Below are 27,983 nucleotides of genomic sequence, written 5' to 3'. Positions count from 1 at the left end.
AGGCATGTGTAGGATACAGCTGGGTACTACTTTGCCCAGATTGTAGGCTGTAAGCCCAGGAGAGGCATGTTAGAGTAGGACCCATCTGATTAGAAGCCACCTTGTCATCTGGTAGATGGGCCCGAAATATTTTTGATCAATTATTTTCGCAAAGAGCTTCTAGCTGCATTTGCAGTAAGTATGGCCACCAAGCAGTTATTTTTTCAGTGTTTGCTTATATCTTTGTGCAATTGACTAGCAGAGTGCTGTTACCTGTAGTTCTACTAATCCAATTGTGTTTCAGCCAAGGTAGCGTGCACCTGCGTTCTCATATTTACTTATTATGGAGGTGCGGGTTCGTTTGTTTTTCTACCCTCTCCATTCTGTCAGGGGGCTCTACTTGTATAATCGTGTAACAGAACAGGTTCTGTAGACATCTATGTGGAACCAGCTGACAATGGTGTAAAAGGAGTGCGCTTTTTCCTGGCGCTAACATCGACCTGTAAGGCTGAGTTCATACTTGAGTTATTTGGTCAGTTTTGGCCTTGGGACTGCCCAAATAAGTGAAGTGTGCTGTTATTCTAAGAGCGACGCCTGTCATCTGCATGTTATACTGACTCACAGTATTATTTCACTACCAAAGCAGACTCCCTATGCGTGTTACTGCAAGGCACAGTGTTCTACACCACTATAAAGGCTCTCTGCAGCCAGGAAATAGCCGTTTTTTAACGTAATTTGCCGCAAACAAATTCAGATCAAACCGAATTTTTCCCCAAAAAATTTGGCGGACCGGCGAATCAATTTTTTAAAAAATTTGATCATCTCTAATTATATATATATATATATATTATACATAAGCCAGTGCCAGCATTGATACAGCCAGGTCCGGGCTGCAATATCAGGAGAATGAAGTAACACCATAAAGATGTTCTACGACAAGTTAATTTTTAACTCTAATTGAAGATATACTTTAGATTAAGTCTACATTCAGTTTCTAGACTTAGACCTTTATTTCTAAAGAGTAATCATAACATGAAAGGTCTCATTTAGTCTTTTGGAGGAAAAAAGGGTTAGCAGTAACAACTGCTGAGCTTTGACTTTTAAAAAAATTGTTCAGAAACTCCAAATAATTTAGCATTTCATTTCTATGAACAGTCTTTTTTTGAGAAATTTTTTTAAGAAATTAAAAGTCTAAAGGTGCATTTACACTGCACTGACAAGCAGACAATTATTGGGAGGGAAGTATTCCTTCCCTATAATTGCCTGCTTATTAGTAGAGGTGAAGAGTTGCATTTACATGCAGCAAATTTATCCACAACAAATTCATTGTTTCTGGGCAGCAGATCGCTGTTTATAGGTTTGATTGTTTATGAGGTGATCTGCAGCACCTTGACACGGGCCGATTATCGGAATGGCTAGCAGGTACTGCTAAAATCAATGGTTTTGGCTGACAAACAACTAATATATTTGGCCATCTTAACATTCGTAATAACAGAGGACTTGCAGTAAACTAGCAAACGTAAGGCAAAACAATCTAGCAGTGTCAAAGATTTTTATTCTGTAAGGAAGTGGTGGTTCAAGATCACAGTCTTCACCAATGTCACAGTTATGGTCTTAAATGTAAGTATGACATATACACTCACCTAAAGAATTTTTAGGAACACCATACTAATACGGTGTTGGACCTCCTTTTGCCTTCAGAACTGCCTTAATTCTACGTGGCATTGATTCAACAAGGTGCTGATAGCATTCTTTAGAAATGTTGGCCCATATTGATAGGATAGCATCTTGCAGTTGATGGAGATTTGAGGGATGCACATCCAGGGCACGAAGCTCCCGTTCCTCCACATCCCAAAGATGCTCTATTGGGTTGAGATCTGGTGACTGTGGGGGCCATTTTAGTACAGTGAACTCATTGTCATGTTCAAGAAACCAATTTGAAATGATTTGAGCTTTGTGACATGGTGCATTATCCTGCTGGAAGTAGCCATCAGAGGATGGATACATGTTCTCATTCTGTTTACGCCAAATTCGGACTCTAGCATTTGAATGTCTCAACAGAAATCGAGACTCATCAGACCAGGCAACATTTTTCCAGTCTTCAACAGTCCAATTTTGGTGAGCTCGTGCAAATTGTAGCCTCTTTTTCCTATTTGTAGTGGAGATGAGTGGTACCCGGTGGGAACTTCTGCTGTTGTAGCCCATCCGCCTCAAGGTTGTGCGTGTTGTGGCTTCACAAATGCTTTGCTGCATACCTCAGTTGTAACGAGTGTTTATTTCAGTCAACGTTGCTCTTCTATCAGCTTGAATCAGTCGGCCCATTCTCCTCTGACCTCTAGCATCCACAAGGCATTTTTGCCCACAGGACTGCCGCATACTGGATGTTTTTCCCTTTTCACACCATTCTTTGTAAACCCTAGAAATGGTTGTGCATGAAAATCCCAGTAACTGAGCAGATTGTGAAATACTCAGACCGGCCCGTCTGGCACCAACAACCATGCCACGCTCAAAATTGCTTAAATCACCTTTCTTTCCCATTCTGACATTCAGTTTGGAGTTCAGGAGATTGTCTTGACCAGGACCACCCCCCTAAATGCATTGAAGCAACTGCCATGTGATTGGTTGACTAGATAATTGCATTAATGAGAAATAGAACAGGTGTTCCTAATAATTCTTTAGGTGAGTGTAATTTTGACTGGATTTCTCCTACATAAGGAGACTAAACATAATTGAGAAACTGACATTAAGGAATGGCCACACGATCAGGTTTCTTGATGTAGTTTTGAAAGCCCAAATCAGAAGTGAATTCAGAAAAGAGAAGACGTCATATCTGTCCTTTATTCTCTCCTTTTATGACCCATTCCTGATTTTGGCTTCCAAACTGCGTCAGGAAACTTGACCGTGTGGTCGTACCCTTAGTGTTTCTCAATGGCATTACCAACAGAAAGTCCAGAAGTTCTTATTATTGCTACTTTCTCAGCAATTTTTACAAAAATAGCATGTCTATAAAGCTTTGTGGTTTAGTGTTCCTTTGAAATCAGTCCATAATTAATTCAGTATATGCTGTATATTTACAGGTATTTGATTGTCATTTTTTGAATAATGAAGTCCAGTACATTCACTATGGCTGCCCTATATTGGATGAAGATGAAGTCATGCTTCGACTTTACAGGTCAGTTTGAATCAATAAATTTAGGTAAAATAAAATGAATAATTAGAAATTATAGCGTTTGGAATAAATGTATTATTTCAATGATGAATCTATGCAGTGTTGGGCTGACTTACGGTACTTTGGGCCCACCAGGAAAAAATGATCCTGGGGCCCTACCATACGACTATACTAAAAGAATGCATGTCGGCTTTAATTGTATTTTCAGCTATGCTGTTATAAATACACACAAGCTACAGTTGCAATAAAAAGTATGTGAACCCTTTGGAATGATATGGATTTCTGCACAAATTAGTCATAAAATGTGATCTGATCTACATCTAAGTCACAACAATAGACAATCACGGTCTGCTTAAACTAATAACACACAAAGAATTAAATGTTACCATGTTTTTATTGAACACATCATGTAAACATTCACAGTGCAGGTGGAAAAAAAAGTGTGAACCCTTGGATTTAATAACTGGTTGAACCTCCTTTGGCAGCAATAACTTCAACCAAACGTTTCCTGTAGTTGCAGATCAGACGTGCACAACGGTCAGGAGTAGAGTTGAACGAACACCTGGATGTTCGGGTTCGAGAAGTTCAGCCGAACTTCCCGTAAATGTTCGGGTTCGGGATCCGAACTCGAACCGAACTTCGTCCCGAACCCGAACCCCATTGAAGTCAATGGGGACCCGAACTTTTGGGCACTAAAAAGGCTGTAAAACAGCCCAGGAAAGAGCTAGAGGGCTGCAAAAGGCAGCAACATGTAGGTAAATCCCCTGCAAACAAATGTGGATAGGGAAATGAATTAAAATTAAAATTAAAAAAATAAAAATGAACCAATATCAATTGGACAGAGGTCCCATAGCAGAGAATCTGGCTTCACGTCAGCAGAGAATCAGTCTCTTCATGCCATAGCAAAGAATCTGGCTTCATGTCAGCAGAGAATCAGTCTCTTCATGCCATAGCAGAGAATCTGGCTTCATGTCAGCGCAGAATCAGTCTTCATGTCATAGCAGAGAATCAGGCTTCACGTCACCCACCACTGGAACAGTCCACTGTCACACATTTAGGCCCCGGCACCCAGACAGAGGAGAGTGGTCCCGTAACAGAGAATCTGGCCTTATGTCAGCGCAGAATCTGTCTTCATGTCATAGCAGAGAATCAGGCTTCACGTCACCCACCACTGGAACAGGCCACTGTCACACATTTAGGCCCAGGCACCCAGGCAGAGGAGAGAGGTCCCGTAACAGAGAATCTGGCCTTATGTCAGCGCAGAATCTGTCTTCATGTCATAGCAGAGAATCAGGCTTCACGTCAGCCACCACTGGAACAGGCCACTGTCACACATTTAGGCCCAGGCACCCAGGCAGAGGAGAGCGGTCCCGTAACAGAGAATCTGGCCTTATGTCAGCGCAGAATCTGTCTTCATGTCATAGCAGAGAATCAGGCTTCACGTCACCCACCACTGGAACAGGCCACTGTCACACATTTAGGCCCAGGCACCCAGGCAGAGGAGAGAGGTCCCGTAACAGAGAATCTGGCCTTATGTCAGCGCAGAATCTGTCTTCATGTCATAGCAGAGAATCAGGCTTCACGTCACCCACCACTGGAACAGGCCACTGTCACACATTTAGGCCCAGGCACCCAGGCAGAGGAGAGAGGTCCCGTAACAGAGAATCTGGCCTTATGTCAGCGCAGAATCTGTCTTCATGTCATAGCAGAGAATCAGGATTCACGTCACCCACCACTGGAACAGGCCACTGTCACACATTTAGGCCCCGGCACCCAGACAGAGGAGAGCGGTCCCGTAACAGAGAATCTGGCCTTATGTCAGCGCAGAATCTGTATTCATGTCATAGCAGAGAATTAGGCTTCACGTCACCCACCACTGGAACAGGCCACTGTCACACATTTAGGCCCAGGCACCCAGGCAGAGGAGAGAGGTCCCGTAACAGAGAATCTGGCCTTATGTCAGCGCAGAATCTGTATTCATGTCACAGCAGAGAATCAGGCTTCACGTCACCCACCACTTGAACAGGCCACTGTCACACATTTAGGCCCAGGCACCCAGGCAGAGGAGAGAGGTCCCGTAACAGAGAATCTGGCCTTATGTCAGCGCAGAATCTGTATTCATGTCATAGCAGAGAATCAGGCTTCACGTCACCCACCACTGGAACAGGCCACTGTCACACATTTAGGCCCCGGCACCCAGACAGAGGAGAGCGGTCCCGTAACAGAGAATCTGGCCTTATGTCAGCGCAGAATCTGTCTTCATGTCATAGCAGAGAATCAGGCTTCACGTCAGCCACCACTGGAACAGGCCACTGTCACACATTTAGGCCCAGGCACCCAGGCAGAGGAGAGAGGTCCCGTAAAAGAGAATCTGGCCTTATGTCAGCGCAGAATCTGTATTCATGTCATAGCAGAGAATCAGGCTTCACGTCACCCATCACTGGAACAGGCCACTGTCACACATTTAGGCCCCGGCACCCAGACAGAGGAGAGCGGTCCCGTAACAGAGAATCTGGCCTTATGTCAGCGCAGAATCTGTCTTCATGTCATAGCAGAGAATCAGGCTTCACGTCAGCCACCACTGGAACAGGCCACTGTCACACATTTAGGCCCAGGCACCCAGGCAGAGGAGAGAGGTCCCGTAACAGAGAATCTGGCCTTATGTCAGCGCAGAATCTGTCTTCATGTCATAGCAGAGAATCAGGCTTCACGTCACCCACCACTGGAACAGGCCACTGTCACACATTTAGGCCCAGGCACCCAGGCAGAGGAGAGAGGTCCCGTAACAGAGAATCTGGCCTTATGTCAGCGCAGAATCTGTATTCATGTCATAGCAGAGAATCAGGCTTCACGTCACCCACCACTGGAACAGGCCACTGTCACACATTTAGGCCCCGTCACCCAGACAGAGGAGAGCGGTCCCGTAACAGAGAATCTGGCCTTATGTCAGTGCAGAATCTGTCTTCATGTCATAGCAGAGAATCAGGCTTCACGTCACCCACCACTGGAACAGGCCACTGTCACACATTTAGGCCCAGGCACCCAGGCAGAGGAGAGAGGTCCCGTAACAGAGAATCTGGCCTTATGTCAGCGCAGAATCTGTCTTCATGTCATAGCAGAGAATCAGGCTTCACGTCACCCACCACTGGAACAGGCCACTGTCACACATTTAGGCCCAGGCACCCAGGCAGAGGAGAGAGGTCCCGTAACAGAGAATCTGGCCTTATGTCAGCGCAGAATCTGTCTTCATGTCATAGCAGAGAATCAGGCTTCACGTCACCCACCACTGGAACAGGCCACTGTCACACATTTAGGCCCTGGCACCCAGACAGAGGAGAGCGGTCCCGTAACAGAGAATCTGGCCTTATGTCAGCGCAGAATCTGTATTCATGTCATAGCAGAGAATCAGGCTTCACGTCACCCACCACTGGAACAGGCCACTGTCACACATTTAGGCCCAGGCACCCAGGCAGAGGAGAGAGGTCCCGTAACAGAGAATCTGGCCTTATGTCAGCGCAGAATCTGTATTCATGTCATAGCAGAGAATCAGGCTTCACGTCACCCACCACTGGAACAGGCCACTGTCACACATTTAGGCCCAGGCACCCAGGCAGAGGAGAGAGGTCCCGTAACAGAGAATCTGGCCTTATGTCAGCGCAGAATCTGTCTTCATGTCATAGCAGAGAATCAGGCTTCACGTCAGCCACCACTGGAACAGGCCACTGTCACACATTTAGGCCCAGGCACCCAGGCAGAGGAGAACGGTCCCGTAACAGAGAATCTGGCCTTATGTCAGCGCAGAATCTGTATTCATGTCATAGCAGAGAATCAGGCTTCACGTCACCCACCACTGGAACAGGCCACTGTCACACATTTAGGCCCCGGCACCCAGACAGAGGAGAGGTTCATTCAACTTTGGGTTGCCCCGCAATATAATGGTAAAATGAAATTAAAAATAGTATTGAATGAGGAAGTGCCCTGGAGTAGAATAATATATTGTTATGGGGAGGTAGTTAATATCTAATCTGCACAAGGGATGGACAGGTCCTGTGGGATCCATGCCTGGTTCATTTTTATGAACATCAGCTTGTCCACATTGGCTGTAAACAGGCGGCTGCGTTTGTCTGTAATGACGCCCCCTGCCGTGTTGAATACACGTTCAGACAAAACGCTGGCCGCCGGGCAGGCCAGCACCTCCAAGGCATAAAAGGCTAGCTCTGGCCACGTGGACAATTTGGAGACCCAGAAGTTGAATGGGGCCGAACCATCAGTCAGTACGTGGAGGGGTGTGCACAGGTACTGTTCCACCATGTTAGTGAAATGTTGCCTCCTGCTAACACGTTCCGTATCAGGTGGTGGTGCACTTAGCTGTGGCGTCTTGACAAAACTTTTCCACATCTCTGCCATGCTAACCCTGCCCTCAGATGAGCTGGGCGTGACACAGCTGCGTTGGCGACCTCTTGCTCCTCCTCTGCCTTCGCCTTGGGCTTCCACTGGTTCCCCTGTGACATTTGGGAATGCTCTCAGTAGCGCGTCTACCAACGTGCGCTTGTACTCGCGCATCTTCCTATCACGCTCCAGTGTAGGAAGTAAGGTGGGCACATTGTCTTTGTACCGGGGATCCAGCAGGGTGGCAACCCAGTAGTCCGCACACGTTAAAATGTGGGCAACTCTGCTGTCGTTGCGCAGGCACTGCAGCATGTAGTCGCTCATGTGTGCCAGGCTGCCCAGAGGTAAGGACAAGCTGTCCTCTGTGGGAGGCGTATCGTCATCGTCCTGTGTTTCCCCCCAGCCACGCACCAGTGATGGGCCCGAGCTGCTTTGGGTGCCACCCCGCTGTGAACATGCTTCATCCTCATCCTCCTCCACCTCCTCCTCATCCTCGTCCTCCTCGTCCTCCAGTAGTGGGCCCTGTCTGGCCACATTTGTACCTGGCCTCTGGTGTTGCAAAAAACCTCCCTCTGAGTCACTTCGAAGAGACTGGCCTGAAAGTGCTAAAAATGACCCCTCTTCCTCCTCTTCCTCCTGGGCCACCTCCTCTTCCATCATCGCCCTAAGTGTTTTCTCAAGGAGACATAGAAGTGGTATTGTAACGCTGATAACGGCGTCATCGCCACTGGCCATGTTGGTGGAGTACTCGAAACAGCGCAACAGGGCACACAGGTCTCGCATGGAGGCCCAGTCATTGGTGGTGAAGTGGGTCTGATCCGCAGTGCGACTGACCCGTGCGTGCTGCAGCTGAAACTCCACTATGGCCTGCTGCTGCTCGCACAGTCTGTCCAGCATATGCAAGGTGGAGTTCCACCTGGTGGGCACGTCGCATATGAGGCGGTGAGCGGGAAGGCCGAAGTTACGCTGTAGCGCAGACAGGCGAGCAGCGGCAGGGTGTGAACGCCGGAAGCGCGAACAGACGGCCCGCACTTATGCAGCAACTCTGACATGTCGGGGTAGTTGCGAATGAACTTCTGCACCACCAAATTCAGCACATGCGCCAGGCAAGGGATGTGCGTCAAACCGGCTAGTCCCAGAGCTGCAACGAGATTTCGCACATTATCGCACACCACCAGGCCGGGCTTGAGGCTCACCGGCAGCAACCACTCGTCGGTCTGTTGTTCTATACCCCGCCACAACTCCTGTGCGGTGTGGGGCCTGTCCCCCAAACATATGAGTTTCAGAATGGCCTGCTGACGTTTACCCCGTGCTGTGCTGAAGTTGGTGGTGAAGGTGTGTGGCTGACTGGATGAACAGGTGGAAGAAGAGGAGGAGGAAGCTGAGTAGGAGGAGGAGGAGACAGGAGGCAAAGAATGTTGCCCTGCGATCCTTGGCGGCGGAAGGACGTGCGCCAAATAGCTCTCCGCCTGGGGCCCAGCCGCCACTACATTTACCCAGTGTGCAGTTAGGGAGATATAGCGTCCCTGGCCGTGCTTACTGGTCCACGTATCTGTGGTTAGGTGGACCTTGCCACAGATGGCGTTGCGCAGTGCACACTTGATTTTATCGGACACTTGTTTGTGCAGGGAAGGCACGGCTCTCTTGGAGAAGTAGTGGCGGCTGGGAACAACATACTGTGGGACAGCAAGTGACATGAGCTGTTTGAAGCTGTGTGTGTCCACCAGCCTAAATGACAGCATTTCATAGGCCAGTAGTTTAGAAATGCTGGCATTCAGGGCCAGGGATCGAGGGTGGCTAGGTGAGAATTTACGCTTTCTCTCAAATGTTTGTGAGATGGAGAGCTGAACGCTGCCGTGTGACATGGTTGAGATGCTTGGTGACGCAGGTGGTGGTGTTGGTGGTACATCCCATGTTTGCTGGGCGGCAGGTGCCAACGTTCCTCCAGAGGCGGAGGAAGAGGCCGAGGCGGCGGCAGCAGCAGCAGAAGAGGCCGAGGTGGCAGCAGCAGAAGAGGTAGCAGGGGGAGCCTGAGTGACTTCCTTGTTTTTAAGGTGTTTACTCCACTGCAGTTCATGCTTTGCATGCAGGTGCCTGGTCATGCAGGTTGTGCTAAGGTTCAGAACGTTAATGCCTCGCTTCAGGCTCTGATGGCATAGCGTGCAAACCACTCGGGTCTTGTCGTCAGCACATTGTTTGAAGAAGTGCCATCCCAGGGAACTCCTTGAAGCTGCCTTTGGGGTGCTCGGTCCCAGATGGCGGCGGTCAGTAGCAGGCGGAGTCTCTTGGCGGCGGGTGTTCTGATTTTGCCCACTGCTCCCTCTTTTGCTACGCTGTTGGCTCGGTCTCACCACTGCCTCTTCCTCCGAACTGTGAAAGTCAGTGGCACGACCTTCATTCCATGTGGGGTCTAGGACCTCATCGTCCCCTGCATCGTCTTCCACCCAGTCTTGATCCCTGACCTCCTGTTCAGTCTGCACACTGCAGAAAGACGCAGCAGTTGGCACCTGTGTTTCGTCATCATCAGAGACGTGCTGAGGTGGTATTCCCATGTCCTCATCATCAGGAAAAATAAGTGGTTGTGCGTTAGTGCATTCTATCTCTTCCACCCCTGGGGAAGGGCTAGGTGGATGCCCTTGGGAAACCCTGGCAGCAGAGTCTTCAAACAGCATAAGAGACTGCTGCATAACTTGAGGCTCAGACAGTTTCCCTGATATGCATGGGGGTGATGTGACAGACCGATGGGCTTGGTTTTCATGCGCCATCTGTGCGCTTTCTGCAGAAGACTGGGTGGGAGATAATGTGAACGTGCTGGATCCACTGTCGGCCACCCAATTGACTAATGCCTGTACCTGCTCAGGCCTTACCATCCTTAGAACGGCATTGGGCCCCACCAAATATCGCTGTAAATTCTGCTGGCTACTGGGAGCTGAGGTAGTTGGTTCACTAGGACGTGTGGCTGTGGCAGAACGGCCACGTCCTCTCCCAGCACCAGAGGGTCCACTAACACCACCACGACCATGTCCGCGTCCCTTATTAGATGTTTTCCTCATTGTTCCCGTTCACCACAATTTTGAGAATGGCAAATTTGGGAATGCTTTTTCAACCCAGAACAAAAAGTCTGCTTTTACGGTCACTACAAATAACTTGACCAGCTAAAACTGTGCAAATTTGGTTGAATAGAGATGTGAGACCTGTTTTTTTTTTGCGCTGTGTGACAGTTATAGGTTTAATCACAGAATGACACTTCTATCATCACGCTAGCGTGTGTCTTAGGTTTTTCTGAATGACACTATCAATACCTTCAATGTAAGATTTTCTTTTTGGGATAGATTTCAAGTAGGCCTCAAATACCACAAACTAGTTATTTTCAGAATGGCAAATTTGGGAATGCTTTTTCAACCCAGAACAAAAAATCTGCTTTTACGGTCACTACAAATAACTTGACCAGCTAAAACTGTGCAGATTTGGTTGAATAGAGATGTGAGACCTGTTTTTTTTTTGCGCTGTGTGACAGTTATAGGTTTAATCACAGAATGACACTTCTATCAGCACGCTAGCGTGTGTCTTAGGTTTTTCTGAATGACACTATCAATACCTTCAATGTAAGATTTTCTTTTTGGGATAGATTTCAAGTAGGCCTCAAATACCACAAACTAGTTATTTTCAGAATGGCAAATTTGGGAATGCTTTTTCAACCCAGAACAAAAAGTCTGCTTTTACGGTCACTACAAATAACTTGACCAGCTAAAACTGTGCAGATTTGGTTGAATAGAGATGTGAGACCTGTTTTTTTTTGCGCTGTGTGACAGTTATAGGTTTAATCACAGAATGACACTTCTATCAGCACGCTAGCGTGTGTCTTAGGTTTTTCTGAATGACACTATCAATACCTTCAATGTAAGATTTTCTTTTTGGGATAGATTTCAAGTAGGCCTCAAATACCACAAACTAGTTATTTTGAGAATGGCAAATTTGGGAATGCTTTTTCAACCCAGAACAAAAAGTCTGCTTTTACGGTCACTACAAATAACTTGACCAGCTAAAACTGTGCAGATTTGGTTGAATAGAGATGTGAGACCTGTTTTTTTTGCGCTGTGTGACAGTTATAGGTTTAATCACAGAATGACACTTCTATCAGCACGCTAGCGTGTGTCTTAGGTTTTTCTGAATGACACTATCAATACCTTCAATGTAAGATTTTCTTTTTGGGATAGATTTCAAGTAGGCCTCAAATACCACAAACTAGTTATTTTCAGAATGGCAAATTTGGGAATGCTTTTTCAACCCAGAACAAAAAGTCTGCTTTTACGGTCACTACAAATAACTTGACCAGCTAAAACTGTGCAGATTTGGTTGAATAGAAATGTCAGGTCTATTTTTTAGGCGCTGGGTGACAGGCTCAACTTGCCCCTGATGTAATATATGGCCAAAAAATAACCACACTGTTGATGGTTAAATGCACTTGGGTGACACAGGCTCAGCCTGCAGCTGATGTAGTATATGGCCAAAAAATAATCAGACTGTTGATGGTTAAATGCACTTGGGTGACACAGGCTCAGCCTGCAGCTGATGTAGTATATGGCCAAAAAATAACCAGACTGTTGATGGTTAAATGCACTTCGGTGACACAGGCTCAGCCTGCAGCTGATGTAGGATATAGTACAAAATAACCACACTATCGATGGTTAAATACACTTGGTGATAGCTCGTGCTGGCGCACCACAAGTCACAAAATGGCCGCCGATCACCCCAGAAAAAAAGTGATCTAAAAACGCTCTGGGCAGCCTCAAAAAAGTGAGCAAGTCAATAATAGCACTTCAATGATCCACAGCTGCAGATCGATCACAGAATGAAGTCTTTTGGAGGAGTTAATCTGCCTAATCTCGCCCTAACGTCGCAGCTGCAACCTCTCCCTATACTGATCATAGCAGAGTGACTTGCGGCGCTACGTGACTCCAGCTTAAATAGAGGCTGGGTCACATGGTGCACTGGCCAATCACAGCCATGCCAATAGTAGGCATGGCTGTGATGGCCTCTTGGGCCAAGTAGTATGACGCTTGTTGATTGGCTGCTTTGCAGCCTTTCAAAAAGCGCCAAGAAAGCGCCGAACACCGAACCCGAACCCGGACTTTTACGAAAATGTTCGGGTTCGGGTCCGTGTCACGGACACCCCAAAATTCGGTACGAACCCGAACTATACAGTTCGGGTTCGCTCATCCCTAGTCAGGAGTAATTCTTGACCATTCTTATTTACAGAACTGTTTCAGTTCAGCAATATTCTTGGGATGTCTGGTGTGAATCGCTTTCTTGAGGTCATGCCACAGCATCTCAATCAGGTTGAGGTCATGACTCTGACTGGGCCACTCCAGAAGGCGTATTTTCTTCTGTTTAAGCCATTCTGTTGTTGATTTACTTCTATGCTTTGGGTCGTTGTCCTGTTGCAACACCCATCTTCTGTTGAGCTTCAGCTGGTGGAGAGATGGCTTTAAGTTCTACTGCAAAATGTCTTGATAAACTTGGGAATTCATTTTTCCTTCGATGATAGCAATCCATCCAGGCCCTGACGCAGCAAAGCAGCCCCAAACCATAAAGCCCCCACCACCATACTTCACAGTTGGGATGAGGTTTTGATGTTGGTGTGCTGTGTTGTTTCTTCTAAACAACTCAACTTTGGTTTCATCTGTCCACAGACTATTTTGCCAGTACTGCTGTGGAACATCCAGGTGCTCTTGTGCAAACTGTAAACGTGCAGCAATGTTTTTTTTGGACAGCAGTGGCTTCCTCTGTGGTATCCTCCCATGAAATCCATTCTTGTTTAGTGTTTTACCTATCGTAGATTCACTAACAGGGATGTTAGCATATGCCAGAGACTTTTGTAAGTCTTTAGCTGACACTCTAGGATTCTTCTTCTCTTCATTGAGCAGTCTGCGCTGTGCTCTTGCAGTCATCTTTACAGGACGGCCACTCCTAGGGAGAGTAGCAGCAGTGCTGAACTTTCTCCATTTATAGACAATTTGTCTTACCGTGGACTGATGAACAGCAAGGCTTTTGGAGATACTTTTATAACCCTTTCCAGCTTTATGCAAGTCAACAATTCTTAATCGCAGGTCTTCTGAGAGCTCTTTTGTGCGAGGCATCATTCACATCAGGCAATGCTTCTTGTGAAAAGCAAACCCAGAACTGGTGTGTGTTTTTTATAGGGCAGGGCAGCTGTAACCAACACCTCCAATCTCATCTCATTGATTGGACTCCAGTTGGCTGACACCTCACTCCAATTAGCTCTTGGAGATGTCATTAGTCTAGGGGTTCACATACTTTTCCACCTGCACTGTGAATGTTTACATGGTGTGTTCAATAAAAACAATGTTATATTATATTATGTGTGTTATTAGTTTAAGCAGACTGTGATTGTCTATTTTTGTGACTTAGATGAAGATCAGATCACATTTTATGACCAATTTGTGCAGAAATACATATAATTCCAAAGGGTTCACATACTTTTTCTTGCAACTGTATATTAGCAGTAAACATGAATAGGTCATTTGTCAGTAGCGCCCAAAAAGTTGATAAACTCCTTGCCATTGGCAGATATAACAGCAGAGCCTGGCAGCACCAAAGGATAGTGATTAGTGTTGATCGAGCACCAAAGTGCTCAAGTGCTCGAGTAGAACACTACAGAGCACCCGAGCACAATGGAAGTCAATGGGAGAACCCAAGCATTAAACCAGGCATCCCCTGCTCTGAAGAGGGGAGGGTGTCTGGTTCACAGGAAAAGGTCAGAAATTGATGGAAACACCACTGAAATGGTTCGGGAACAGCATGGGGAGGATGTCTGGATGCATCTTGGACCCCCAGGTCGCTGCTGGGAACCATGTTGTTTGAGTAGTATGCCACTTTTACAGACTGACAATAATACACACAAAACCGAAGATAAAATCGATTTTAGAGGAAAAATTGTTAAGAAACATTCTTTCCTGTATATTTACTTGTATATAAACTGCAAGTGCTGCCAAAAATTGCAAGGAAGAGGCACTCCGATACAACCTGTATATCACATAAAAGACGGCCTCATTCACATTGTGGTACAATTGTTCAGGTAGTGGGACTCCTACACTCATAAAGCCTATGCACTAAGTGAAAGGGCTGCCAAAAATTACAAGGAACCAGCACTCCAATACACCCTTTATTACACCTAAAGGAGGGCATCATACACACCCTTGAAAAATTATGATTGATGGCCTGCTGGTGACCCTCAAAAACTATTGGAGTGAGGGCCTGCTAGTGGAGTGGGGGGAGCAGGGTCACTAGTGGGGTGACAGGAGGAGGGGGAGCAGGGTCACTAGTGGGGTAACAGGAGGAGGGGAAGCAGGTGGGAGCAGGGTCACTAGTCAGGGGGAGCAGGGTTACTAGCGGGGTGACAGGAGGAGGGGGAGCAGGGTCACTAGTAAGGGGACATGAGGGAGGAGCAGGGTCACTAGTGGGGTGACAGAAGGAGGGGGGAGCAGGGTCACTAATGGGGGGACAGGAGGAGGGGGAGCAGGGTCACTAGTGGGGGGACAAGAGGAGGGGGAATCAGGGTCACTAATGGGGGGGAGCAGGGTTACTAGTGGGAGAGCTGGGTTACTAGTGGGGTGACAGGAGAAGGGGGAGAAGGGTCACTAGTGGGGTGACAGAAGGAGGGGGGAGCAGGGTCACTAGTGGGGGAAGCAGGGTTACTAGTGGGGGGGGAGCAGGGTCACTACTTTCCCATCTCCTCATCAAAGAGGCTGAAAAGACGCTTTTTATGGCGCATTACCAGTAATGCACACAGGTACCTGCTTCGTGTACACAGGGCTTGGGCTGCAGGTGCCTCCCAGTGACAGATCATAGTACGTTCACTTTCAGGCAGAAAATGGCACTTGGCAACTGTACATACAACCATAGCCTGTGCCTGTGCATGCGTGGGGATGCAGCGAGAGCGTAGTGTAGTGCAGGCACGGTACGTATGAGGAGGCGGGCCCACCATGGTGGAAGGTGGACCCAGGCAGCACAACGAGCGGGGGAACGGAGGCACTGGGCAGCGCTGCAGCAGCCATAGCAAGTGAAGTGGCAAGGTGATCAAGTGGTAGGGAGCGGCACTGGAACTGACTACGACTGCACTAATCATTAACTGCCTGTAATCCCAGGGGCCCACCGAGGATTTCCCCGGCTTCTCGGTGGGCCATTCCGAGCCAGACGGGCCCCCTAGTGGCCGCGGGCCCTTGGTCTATGCCGAGTGCCCAAATGTTCAGTCCGCCCCTGTGTCCGAGTAGCACGCCACTTTTACAGACTGACAATAATGTGCACAAAACCGAAGATAAAATAGATTTTAGAGGAAAAATTGTTAGGAAACATTCTTTACTGTATATTTACTTGTATATAAACTGCAAGTGCTGCCAAAAATTGCAAGGAAGAAGCACTCCGATACAACCTGTATATCACATAAAGGAGGGCCTCATTCACATTGTTGTACAATTGTTCAGGTAGTGGGACTCCTACACTCATAAAGCCTATGCACTAAGTGAAAGGGCTGCCAAAAATTACAAGGAACTGGCACTCCAATACACCCTTTATTACACATAAAGGAGGGAATCATACACACCCATGGAAAAATTATGATTAAATTAAAACATTAGGGGCGAGGGCCTGCTGCTGATCTGACAATCTAAAACATTAGGGGTGAGGGTCTGCTGCTGATCTGACCATCTAAAACATTAAGGGTGAGGGCCTGCTGCTGATCTGACAATCTAAAACATTAGCGGCGAGGGCCTGCTGCTGATCTGACCATCTAAAACATTAGGGGTGAGGGCCTGCTGCTGATCTGACAATCTAAAACATTAGGGGTGAGGGCCTGCTGCTGATCTGACAATCTAAAACATTAGCGGCGAGGGCCTGCTGCTGATCTGACCATCTAAATCATTAGGGGCGAGGGCCTGCTTCTGATCTGACCATCTAAAACATTATGGCTGAGGGTCTGCTGCTGGGCTGACCCTCTAAAACACTATGAGCGAGAGCTTGCTGGTGACCCTCTAAAACATTAGGGGTAAGGGTCTGCTGCTGAGCTGACCCTCTAAAACATTATGGGCGAGGGCCTGCTGCTAATCTGACCCTCTAAAACATTAGGGGTGAGGGTCTGCTGCTGATCTGGCCATCTAAAACATTAGTGGCAAGGGCCTGCTGCTGATCTGACCATCTAAAACATTATGGGCGAGTGCCTGCTGGTGACCCTCTAAAACATTAGGGGTGAGGGTCTGCTGCTGAGCTGACCCTCTAAAACATTAGGAGCAAGGGCAGCCTAATAAGCATGTTGATATGATGGAGGAGGAGGAAAGTGCCTTTATGTTCAGCCGCTTTACTGGTGGAGTAGAGAAGTCAGGGGCAATCCAGGCCTTGTTCATTTTGATAAGAGTCAACCTGTCAGCATTTTCAGTTGACAGGCGGATGCGCTTATTAGTTATTATGCCCCCAGCACTAAATACCCACTCTGAAAAAATGCTGGCAGCAGGGCAGGCCAGCACCTCCAAGGCCTAGAGCGCTAGTTCGCACCACATGTCCAGCTTGGACACCCAATAGTTGTAAGGCACAGAGGGATCACTGAGGACGCTGACACAGTCTGCTATGTACTCCTTCACCATCTTCCAAAACTTTTACCTCCTTGTGACACTAGGCCGTGCATCAGGGTGAGGGTGCTGGCCCGGGTGTCATGAAACTGTCCCAGGCCTTAGAAAGTGTTGCCCTGCCTCTTTTGGAACTGCTGTGTGTTCCCCTCTTCTATGTACTCTGCCGCCAGCGTTGTCAGCTGAAAATTTTTGGAGCAATATTTCCACAAGGATCTTCTGGTATTGCACCATTTTTCTAGTCCTCTCCACCACAGGAATGAGAGATGAGAAGTTCTCTTTGTAGCGGGGGTCGAGAAGGGTGAACAACCAGTAATCGGTGTTGGCCAAAATGAGTATACCGCGAGGGTCACGGGAAAGGCAATCTAACATAAAGTCAGCCATGTGTGTCCCAACAGACAAGACTTTGCTGTCCTCATCAGAAGGATGATTCTCAATCTCCTCATCCTCTTCCTCCTCTTCTACCCATCCACGCTGAACAGATGGAATAAAACTTCCGTGGGTACTACCCTCTGTAGCGGAGGCAACCGTCTCCTGCTCCTCCTTCTCCTCATCATCCAATTTGCGCTGAGAAGATGAACGGAGGGAGGTTTGGCTATCACCCTGTGTTCTGTCTTCCCCCATATCCACCTCTTCCACATGCAAAGCATCCGCCTTCATTGTGAGCAGTGAGCATTTCAGTAGACATAGAAGTGGGATGGTTACTCTGATAATACCACGCCGCTCACCATCTGTGTTGATTCCTCAAAGTTGCGTAAAACCTCACAGAGGTCAGACATCCATGCCCACTCGTTGCTTGTGAAGTGCAGAAGCTGACTGGAAAGACGACGACCTTGTTGCAGCTGGTATTCCACTACTGCCCTCTGCTGCTCACAAAGCCTGGCCAACATGTGGAACATGGAGTTCCAGCGTGTGAAGTCGGTGAGCTATCAATTGCAAGCGCTGCTGCAGCATTGCCAGACCGGCGGCAGCTGTAGATTACTTTCGGAAATGGGCACACACGCGGCGCACCTTCACCAGTAGCTCAAGCAAATTGGGGTAGGTTTTGAGAAACCGCTGAACCACTAAGTTGAACATGTGGGCTAGGCATGGTAAGTGTGTGAGCTTGCCGAGTTCCAAAGCCGACACCAAGTTATGGTCATTATCAGACACAACCATGCCTGGTTGTAGGTTGAGTAGCGAGAGCCACAGCTCAGTCTGGTCCCTTATACACCGCCACAGCTTTGCGGCGGTTTGCTGTTTGTCACCTAAGCAAATTAGTTTCAGCACAGCCTGTTGCCGCTTCCCCACTGCAGTGCTACACTGCTTCCAGCTACTGACTGATGGCTGACTGGTGCTGCAAGATGAGAATTCAGAGGTAAAAGTGGAGGAGGAGAAGGGGGGCTGCAGCCACTAATGTAGGTGGTGGCGGAAATCCTGATGAAAGTAGGGCCCGCAATCCTTGGCGTCGGTAGCACCTGTGCCATCCCAGGTTACGACTCGCTCCAGGTCTCCACAACATTCACACAGTGTGCCGTCAGGGAAATGTAGAGTCCCTGGCCGAATGCACTTGTCCATCTTTCCCTGGTTAAGTGGAACTTCCAAGTAACTGCTTTGTTACGGGACACATGTTGGTGTAAGGCGGGCACGGCACACCTTAAAAAATAGTGGCGGCTGGGCACTGTGTAACGCTGGACGGCTGCCGAAATAAGGCTGCGGAAGGCCTCAGTGTCCACGAGCCTAAATGGCAACATATCCGGGGCCAGCAATTTGGAAAGGTGCGCATTTAGTGCTATGGCCTGTGGGTGGGTGGCTGGGTATTTGCGCTTTCTTTCAAAGGCCTGGGGTATATCTGTACGCTGCTCTGGGACACAGAAGTGGATGTGCTAGCTGATGGTGCTTGCGAAGGTCCAGTTGCAGGGCAGGAGGTATCCGGGCCTGCGTCTTGGACAGGGGATTGGTCAGCTCGTAACATAGGGGAAGAGGAGGCAGTGATGTGACCCGCAGACACTGATTGTGCACCCAGGCATTCGGCCCACCTATTAGGGTGCTTTGATGCCATGTGGCGGATCATGCTGGTGGTGGTGAGGTTGCTAGTGTTCACTCCCCTGCTCATTTTAGTATGGCACAGGTTGCAAAAGACAATTCTTTTATCGTTCGCACTTTCCTCAAAAAAGCGCAGACTGTGAAACAACTACCCATTGGCAAGGGAGATTGCCGCAAGGGGTTGCTCCAGGGAACAGTTGCAGGCCTGTTTGGTGTGGTCCGCATTCTCCCTTTTGCCACCCCACTGCCTCTTCCAGCCTGTTGCAGTGCTGCAGATCCCTCCCCCTCTGCACTGCTGTCCTCGCTCGGCTTGCCACCTTCCCAGGTTGGGTCAGTGATTTCATCGTCCACCACCTCCTCTTTCACTTCCTCACTCTGGTCATCCTCCTGACTTGTTGATCTAACAAGAACCTAACTTATTGACAACTGTGTTTCATCCTCATCATCGACCTATTGAGACACTAATTGCCGTTGACTTATTGACAACTGTTTCTCATCATCATCATCCACCTCGTGAAACACTAATTGCCATTCCCCGCCGTAATCTTCTTCTGACTGTGGATGCTCAAGAGTTTGTGAATCAGTGCACAAGATCTCCTCATGTCCCTCTTCAAGCGGCCTTGGCAAGAGGCCCAAATCAAGCAATGGTGCTGAAAAGAGCTCCTTGGAATATCCGAGTGTGGGATCACTTGTTTGCCAAGACTCTCCATGGTGGGAGGAAGGAGGATCAGGGTGAGGATTCTGTTGACCAGACTCTTGGCTACTGAAACTGGACTTTGTGGAAGACAGGTTGGTGCTTAACCGACTGGAAGCATTATCTGCTGCAATCCAACCGACCATCTGGTCGTACTGGTGTGACTTCGAGAGTGGTGTCCTGCGCCGCCCTGCAAACTGGGACATGAAGCTAGGTATCGTGAATGAGTGTGTTTTTTGTGCTCTGGCAGCAGGCACAGTTTTACTGCGCGCAGGGCCACGGCCTCTGCATGCACCATCAGCAGCACGGCCACTTCCCTGTCCCTTACTGCTCGCCTTGAGCATATTAAATGGTATATATGCTTGCAAGTATGTCACACTTACAGTAGCACAGGTTTTGTAAGTGTATGCGCAAATAAATTTGATTGAATGTCACTGATATTTAGGATGCGCAAACGTTATTTAGGAGATGTAGCGCAGGTAATGTCGCTGTCACCAGCAGCAAAAAAATGAGTCTGAATGTTGCAGATATTTAGGATACGCAAATGTTATACAAGAGATGTAGCGCAGGTAATGTCGCTGTCACTAGCGGCGAAAAAAATTTGACTGAATGTCAGAGATATTTAGGATGCGAAAACGTTATACAGGAGATGTAGCGCAGGTAATGTCGCTGTCACCAGCGGCGAAAAAATTAGACTGAATGTCACCGATATTTAGGATGCGCAAACGTTATACAGTAGATGTAATGCAGGTAATGTCGCTGTCACCAGCGGCTAAGAAAAAATTTGACTGAATGTCACAGATATTTAGGATGCGCAAATGTTATACAGGAGATGTAGCGCAGGTAATGTCGCTGTCACCAGCAGCAAAAAAATGAGACTGAATGTTACAGATATTTAGGATGCGCAAATGTTATACAGGAGATGTAGCGCAGGTAATGTCGCTGTCACTAGCGGTGAAAATAATTTGACTGAATGTCAGATATTTAGGATGCGAAAACGTTATACAGGAGATGTAGCGCAGGCAATGTCGCTGTCACCAGCGGCAAAAAAAATTTGACTGAATGTCACAGATATTTAGGATGCGAAAACGTTATACAGGAGATGTAGCACAGGTAATGTCGCAGTCACCAGCAGCAAAAAAATGAGACTGAACGTTACAGATATTTAGGATGCGCAAACGTTATACAGGAGATGTAGCACAGGCAATGTCGCTGTCACCAGCGGCAAAAAAAATTAGACTGAATGTCACAGATATTTAGGATGCGAAAACGTTATACAGGAGATGTAGTGCAGGTAATGTCGCTGTCACCAGCAGCAAAAAAATGAGACTGAATGTTACAGATATTTAGGATGCGCAAATGTTATACAGGAGATGTAGCACAGGCAATGTCGCTGTCACCAGCGGCAAAAAAAATTAGACTGAATGTCACAGATATTTAGGATGCGAAAACGTTATACAGGAGATGTAGCGCAGGTAATGTCGCTGTCACCAGCGGCGATAAAATTTGACTGAATGTCACAGATATTTAGGATGCGCAAGCGTTTTTACAGGAGATGTAGCGCAGGCAATGTCGCTGTCACCAGCGGCAAAAAAAATTAGACTGAATGTCACAGATATTTAGGATGCAAAAACGTTATACAGGAGATGTAGCGCAGGTAATGTCGCTGTCACCAGCGGCGAAAAAATTAGACTGAATGTCACAGATATTTAGGATGCGCAAACGTTTTTACAGGAGATGTAGCGCAGGCAATGTCGCTGTCACCAGCGGCGAAAAAATTTGACTGAATGTCTCAGATATTTAGGATGTGCAAACGTTATACAGGAGATGTAGCACAGGTAATGTCGCAGTCACCAGCAGCAAAAAAATGAGACTGAATGTTACAGATATTTAGGATGCGCAAACGTTATACAGGAGATGTAGCGCAGGTAATGTCGCTGTCACCAGCAGCAAAAAAATTTGACTGAATGTTACAGATATTTAGGATGCGCAAATGGTATACAGGAGATGTAGCGCAGGTAATGTCGCTGTCACTAGCGGTGAAAAAAATTTGACTGAATGTCACAGATATTTAGGATGCGCAAACGTTATAAAGGAGATGTAGCGCAGGTAATGTCGCTGTCACCAGCAGCAAAAAAATTAGACTGAATGTTACAGATATTTAGGATGCGCAAACGTTATACAGGAGATGTAGCGCAGGTAATGTTGCTGTCACCAGCAGTGAAAAAATTTGACTGAATGTCACAGATATTTAGGATGTGAAAACGTTATACAGGAGATGTAGCGTAGGTAATGTCACTGTCACCAGCAGCAAAAAAATGAGACTGAATGTCACAGATATTTAGGATGCGCAAACGTTATACAGGAGATGTAGCGCAGGTAATGTCGCTGTCACCAGCAGCAAAAAAATGAGACTGAATGTTACAGATACTTAGGATGCGCAAACGTTTTACAGGAGATGTAGCGCAGGTAATGTCGCTGTCACCAGGAGCAAAAAAATTTGACTGAATGTTACAGATATTTAGGATGCGCAAATGGTATACAGGAGATGTAGCGCAGGTAATGTCGCTGTCACCAGCAGCAAAAAAATGAGACTGAATATTACAGATATTTAGGATGCGCAAACGTTATACAGGAGATGTAGCGCAGGTAATGTTGCTGTCACCAGCAGTGAAAAAATTTGACTGAATGTCACAGATATTTAGGATGCGAAAACGTTATACAGGAGATGTAGCACAGGTAATGTCGCTGTCACTAGCGGTGAAAATAATTTGACTGAATGTCACAGATATTTAGGATGCGAAAACGTTATACAGGGGATGTAGCACAGGTAATGTCGCTGTCACCAGCAGTGAAAAAATTTGACTGAATGTCACAGATATTTAGGATGCGAAAACAATATACAGGAGATGTAGCACAGGCAATGTCGCTGTCACCAGCAGCAAAAAAATTTGACTGAATGTTACAGATATTTAGGATGCGCAAACGTTATACAGGAGATGTAGCGCAGGTAATGTCGCTGTCACCAGCAGCAAAAAAATTAGACTGAATGTTAGATATTTAGGATGCAAAAACGTTATACAGGAGATGTAGCGCAGGTAATGTCGCTGTCACCAGCGGCGAAAAAATTAGACTGAATGTCACAGATATTTAGGATGCGCAAACGTTTTTACAGGAGATGTAGCGCAGGCAATGTCGCTGTCACCAGCGGCGAAAAAATTTGACTGAATGTCTCAGATATTTAGGATGTGCAAACGTTATACAGGAGATGTAGCACAGGTAATGTCGCAGTCACCAGCAGCAAAAAAATGAGACTGAATGTTACAGATATTTAGGATGCGCAAACGTTATACAGGAGATGTAGCGCAGGTAATGTCGCTGTCACCAGCAGCAAAAAAATTTGACTGAATGTTACAGATATTTAGGATGCGCAAATGGTATACAGGAGATGTAGCGCAGGTAATGTCGCTGTCACTAGCGGTGAAAAAAATTTGACTGAATGTCACAGATATTTAGGATGCGCAAACGTTATAAAGGAGATGTAGCGCAGGTAATGTCGCTGTCACCAGCAGCAAAAAAATTAGACTGAATGTTACAGATATTTAGGATGCGCAAACGTTATACAGGAGATGTAGCGCAGGTAATGTTGCTGTCACCAGCAGTGAAAAAATTTGACTGAATGTCACAGATATTTAGGATGTGAAAACGTTATACAGGAGATGTAGCGTAGGTAATGTCACTGTCACCAGCAGCAAAAAAATGAGACTGAATGTCACAGATATTTAGGATGCGCAAACGTTATACAGGAGATGTAGCGCAGGTAATGTCGCTGTCACCAGCAGCAAAAAAACGAGACTGAATGTTACAGATACTTAGGATGCGCAAACGTTTTACAGGAGATGTAGCGCAGGTAATGTCGCTGTCACCAGGAGCAAAAAAATTTGACTGAATGTTACAGATATTTAGTTTTCGCAAATGGTATACAGGAGATGTAGCGCAGGTAATGTCGCTGTCACCAGCAGCAAAAAAATGAGACTGAATATTACAGATATTTAGGATGCGCAAACGTTATACAGGAGATGTAGCGCAGGTAATGTTGCTGTCACCAGCAGTGAAAAAATTTGACTGAATGTCACAGATATTTAGGATGCGAAAACGTTATACAGGAGATGTAGCACAGGTAATGTCGCTGTCACTAGCGGTGAAAATAATTTGACTGAATGTCACAGATATTTAGGATGCGAAAACGTTATACAGGGGATGTAGCACAGGTAATGTCGCTGTCACCAGCAGTGAAAAAATTTGACTGAATGTCACAGATATTTAGGATGCGAAAACAATATACAGGAGATGTAGCACAGGCAATGTCGCTGTCACCAGCAGCAAAAAAATTTGACTGAATGTTACAGATATTTAGGATGCGCAAACGTTATACAGGAGATGTAGCGCAGGTAATGTCGCTGTCACCAGCAGCAAAAAAATTAGACTGAATGTTAGATATTTAGGATGCGCAAATGTTATACAGGAGATGTAGCGCAGGTAATGTCGCTGTCACCAGCGGCGAAAAAATTTGACTGAATGTCACAGATATTTAGGATGCGCAAATGTTATACAGGAGATGTAGCGCAGGCAATGTCGCTGTCACCAGCAGCAAAAAAAATTGACTGAATGTCACAGATATTTAGGATGCGAAAACGTTATACAGGAGATGTAGCGCAGGTAATGTCGATGTCACCAGCGGCGAAAAGATTAGACTGAATGTCACAGTATTTAGGATGCGCAAACGTTATACAGGAGATGTAGCGCAGGTAATGTCGCTGTCACCAGCAGCCAAACAATTGCGCTGAATGTCACAGATATTTAGGATGCGCTAATGTAACACAACAGATGTAGCAGAGGTTGTGTCACTGTCAGCAGCAGCCAAACAATTGCACGCAATTTAGCAAAGGTTGCGCTAATAATATATATTGCTGCCAGATAAAACAATAGTCCTTAAAAGGACTTTTGGGTCTCTAACACCTTTCAACACTAAACAATTCCTGTCCCTACACTATCTCTCCCTTCTGCTGCAGCTCTCCCTGACTAAGACTGAGCCAAACCACGTGTCATCGGGTGCTATATAACACCCGATGACGCGTTCCAGCCAGCCAATCACTGTAATGCCAGTAACCAACATGGCTACGGCATTACAGTGAGGGCCAGTACATCCACGCACATTTATTGGCTGTGTAGCAGCCAAAAAACGTGCTGGGAGGAGACTCGAACATCGCTATGCTCGGCACACGCGGTGTTCGGCCGAGCACCGCGATGTGCCGAGCATCGCGATGCTCGAGTGAAAATGGTGTTCGGCCGAGCATGCTAGCTTCAAAGGGTGAGAATATATATTCTGCAAATTGATGTCTTTTTTTATATCTTTGTCAGCTCTGAGAAATTTAAAGTTGTTCTTGTAATCTACATATGGAAGTGAAATCTGACTGACATTGTAATGGTGGCTCTAAACGGAGATTCCAGTGCAAATGTGAACAAACAATTGTTATCTAATACATGTGTCATTGTTATGTCCACAGGTTTACAGAAACTCAAACATTCACAGAGAACTTCATATTGAGGGTGAAATTAGTGGAACCAGACTGTAATATTATAAAGCTGGGACCTAAGAAATTGGAAGTCACAGAATTCTATGGACTATCGAATATCATTGACAAGAACACACTGAATTTTGACTATGAAAAAAGATTGAATCTGGAATGTACTGTCCGGGTGTCTTCTTTAGAATCTCATTTGCCAGCTCATGGTCAACTTGTCACTGGAGATCCCGTGAAAGACCAGCCCCGAGGGGATCATCCACACAGCTACTTAAGTAGAACCAGTAAGTTTTATTTGCAGTTATCAGCATTTATACATAAAGGTCATTGGTATTTTCACACATCTAGATTTAGAGATGGATAGACGATATTTCTACTTGTCAGATACTGCAAAATGGCAAATACCAAACATTAAAATATTATTGTACGTGCACAGTCATCTTAATGGTAGGACGGCCAGCCCCCACAAGCCTGTTCAGAAGCTGGTATAGTGGAAAAAGGATTTTAACAGTTATATTACTAATAATAATTTGATTTATTAATATACACTGCGTGCAGAATTATTAGGCAAATGAGTATTTTGACCACATCATCCTCTTTATGCATGTTGTCTTACTCCAAGCTGTATAGGCTCGAAAGCCTACTACCAATTAAGCATATTAGGTGATGTGCATCTCTGTAATGAGAAGGGGTGTGGTCTAATGACATCAACACCCTATATTAGGTGTGCATAATTATTAGGCAACTTCCTTTCCTTTGGCAAAATGGGTCAAAAGAAGGACTTGACAGGCTCAGAAAAGTCAAAAATAGTGAGATATCTTGCAGAGGGATGCAGCACTCTTAAAATTGCAAAGCTTCTGAAGCGTGATCAATCAAGCGTTTCATTCAAAATAGTCAACAGGGTCGCAAGAAGCGTGTGGAAAAACCAAGGCGCAAAATAACTGCCCATGAACTGAGAAAAGTCAAGCGTGCAGCTGCCAAGATGCCACTTGCCACCAGTTTGGCCATATTTCAGAGCTGCAACATCACTGGAGTGCCCAAAAGCACAAGGTGTGCAATACTCAGAGACATGGCCAAGGTAAGAAAGGCTGAAAGACGACCACCACTGAACAAGACACACAAGCTGAAACGTCAAGACTGGGCCAAGAAATATCTCAAGACTGATTTTTCTAAGGTTTTATGGACTGATGAAATGAGAGTGAGTCTTGATGGGCCAGATGGATGGGCCCGTGGCTGGATTGGTAAAGGGCAGAGAGCTCCAGTCCGACTCAGACGCCAGCAAGGTGGAGGTGGAGTACTGGTTTGGGCTGGTATCATCAAAGATGAGCTTGTGGGGCCTTTTCGGGTTGAGGATGGAGTCAAGCTCAACTCCCAGTCCTACTGCCAGTTTCTGGAAGACACCTTCTTCAAGCAGTGGTACAGGAAGAAGTCTGCATCCTTCAAGAAAAACATGATTTTCATGCAGGACAATGCTCCATCACACGCGTCCAAGTACTCCACAGCGTGGCTGGCAAGAAAGGGTATAAAAGAAGAAAATCTAATGACATGGCCTCCTTGTTCACCTGAGATGAACCCCATTGAGAACCTGTGGTCCATCATCAAATGTGAGATTTACAAGGAGGGAAAACAGTACACCTCTCTGAACAGTGTCTGGGAGGCTGTGGTTGCTGCTGCACGCAATGTTGATGGTGAACAGATCAAAACACTGACAGAATCCATGGATGGCAGGCTTTTGAGTGTCCTTGCAAAGAAAGGTGGCTATATTGGTCACTGATTTGTTTTTGTTTTGTTTTTGAATGTCAGAAATGTATATTTGTGAATGTTGAGATGTTATATTGGTTTCACTGGTAAAAATAAATAATTGAAATGGGTATATATTTGTTTTTTGTTAAGTTGCCTAATAATTATGCACAGTAATAGTCACCTGCACACACAGATATCCCCCTAAAATAGCTAAAACTAAAAACAAACTAAAAACTACTTCTAAAAATATTCAGCTTTGATATTAATGAGTTTTTTGGGTTCATTGAGAACATGGTTGTTGTTCAATAATAAAATTAATCCTCAAAAATACAACTTGCCTAATAATTCTGCACTCCCTGTAAAAACATATCATTGTAGAGACATGCATTGACAAGGAATGTTTACGTAGGATAACAGATGGGGTAAGTAGACAGAGTCATAACAGTGATAATATAGTGGAGTTTTATATCGAAAGACCTGAAAGGCTGTAGATAGTCGTTTTAAAGTAATTTGCAGTGTTTCTAGCTACAAAATATGTTTTCATTGTTTTTGCTTCGATGTATCCAGCCTTGTTGGTGCTACTAATCTGTGCTGCTGACAGTGGATCTAGACAGAATTGGTCTTCTTCTCCCTCTAGCAGCTAACAATATACTGTAGTACCTTCTTATACCTCCAGCAGAAGGGGTCTTACTCTTCTCTGCTATAGTGCTACTTTATTGAGGCGGCTCTTACCCCTCCCTGAAAAGCAGGGCAGCTATTCA

At 46.3% G+C, this 27,983-nt stretch overlaps 1 protein-coding gene across 1 annotated transcript in view; it reads left to right on the top strand.

Moving 5' to 3' along the window:
• FREM1 (FRAS1 related extracellular matrix 1) overlaps window positions 1-27,983 on the top strand; it is a 244,676-nt gene that overhangs the window by 60,370 nt on the left and 156,323 nt on the right. The window contains 2 exon segments of the mRNA XM_040417167.1: window positions 3,057-3,151; window positions 25,462-25,763. Coding sequence (XP_040273101.1) covers window positions 3,057-3,151; window positions 25,462-25,763 — 397 coding nt within the window.

This window comes from Bufo bufo, chromosome 2 (assembly GCF_905171765.1).
Source record: "Bufo bufo chromosome 2, aBufBuf1.1, whole genome shotgun sequence".
NCBI classification, from domain to species: Eukaryota; Metazoa; Chordata; class Amphibia; order Anura; family Bufonidae; genus Bufo; species Bufo bufo.
The sequence above is the reverse complement of the archived record's forward strand: the minus strand, read 5'-3'. Positions and strand labels throughout refer to the sequence as shown.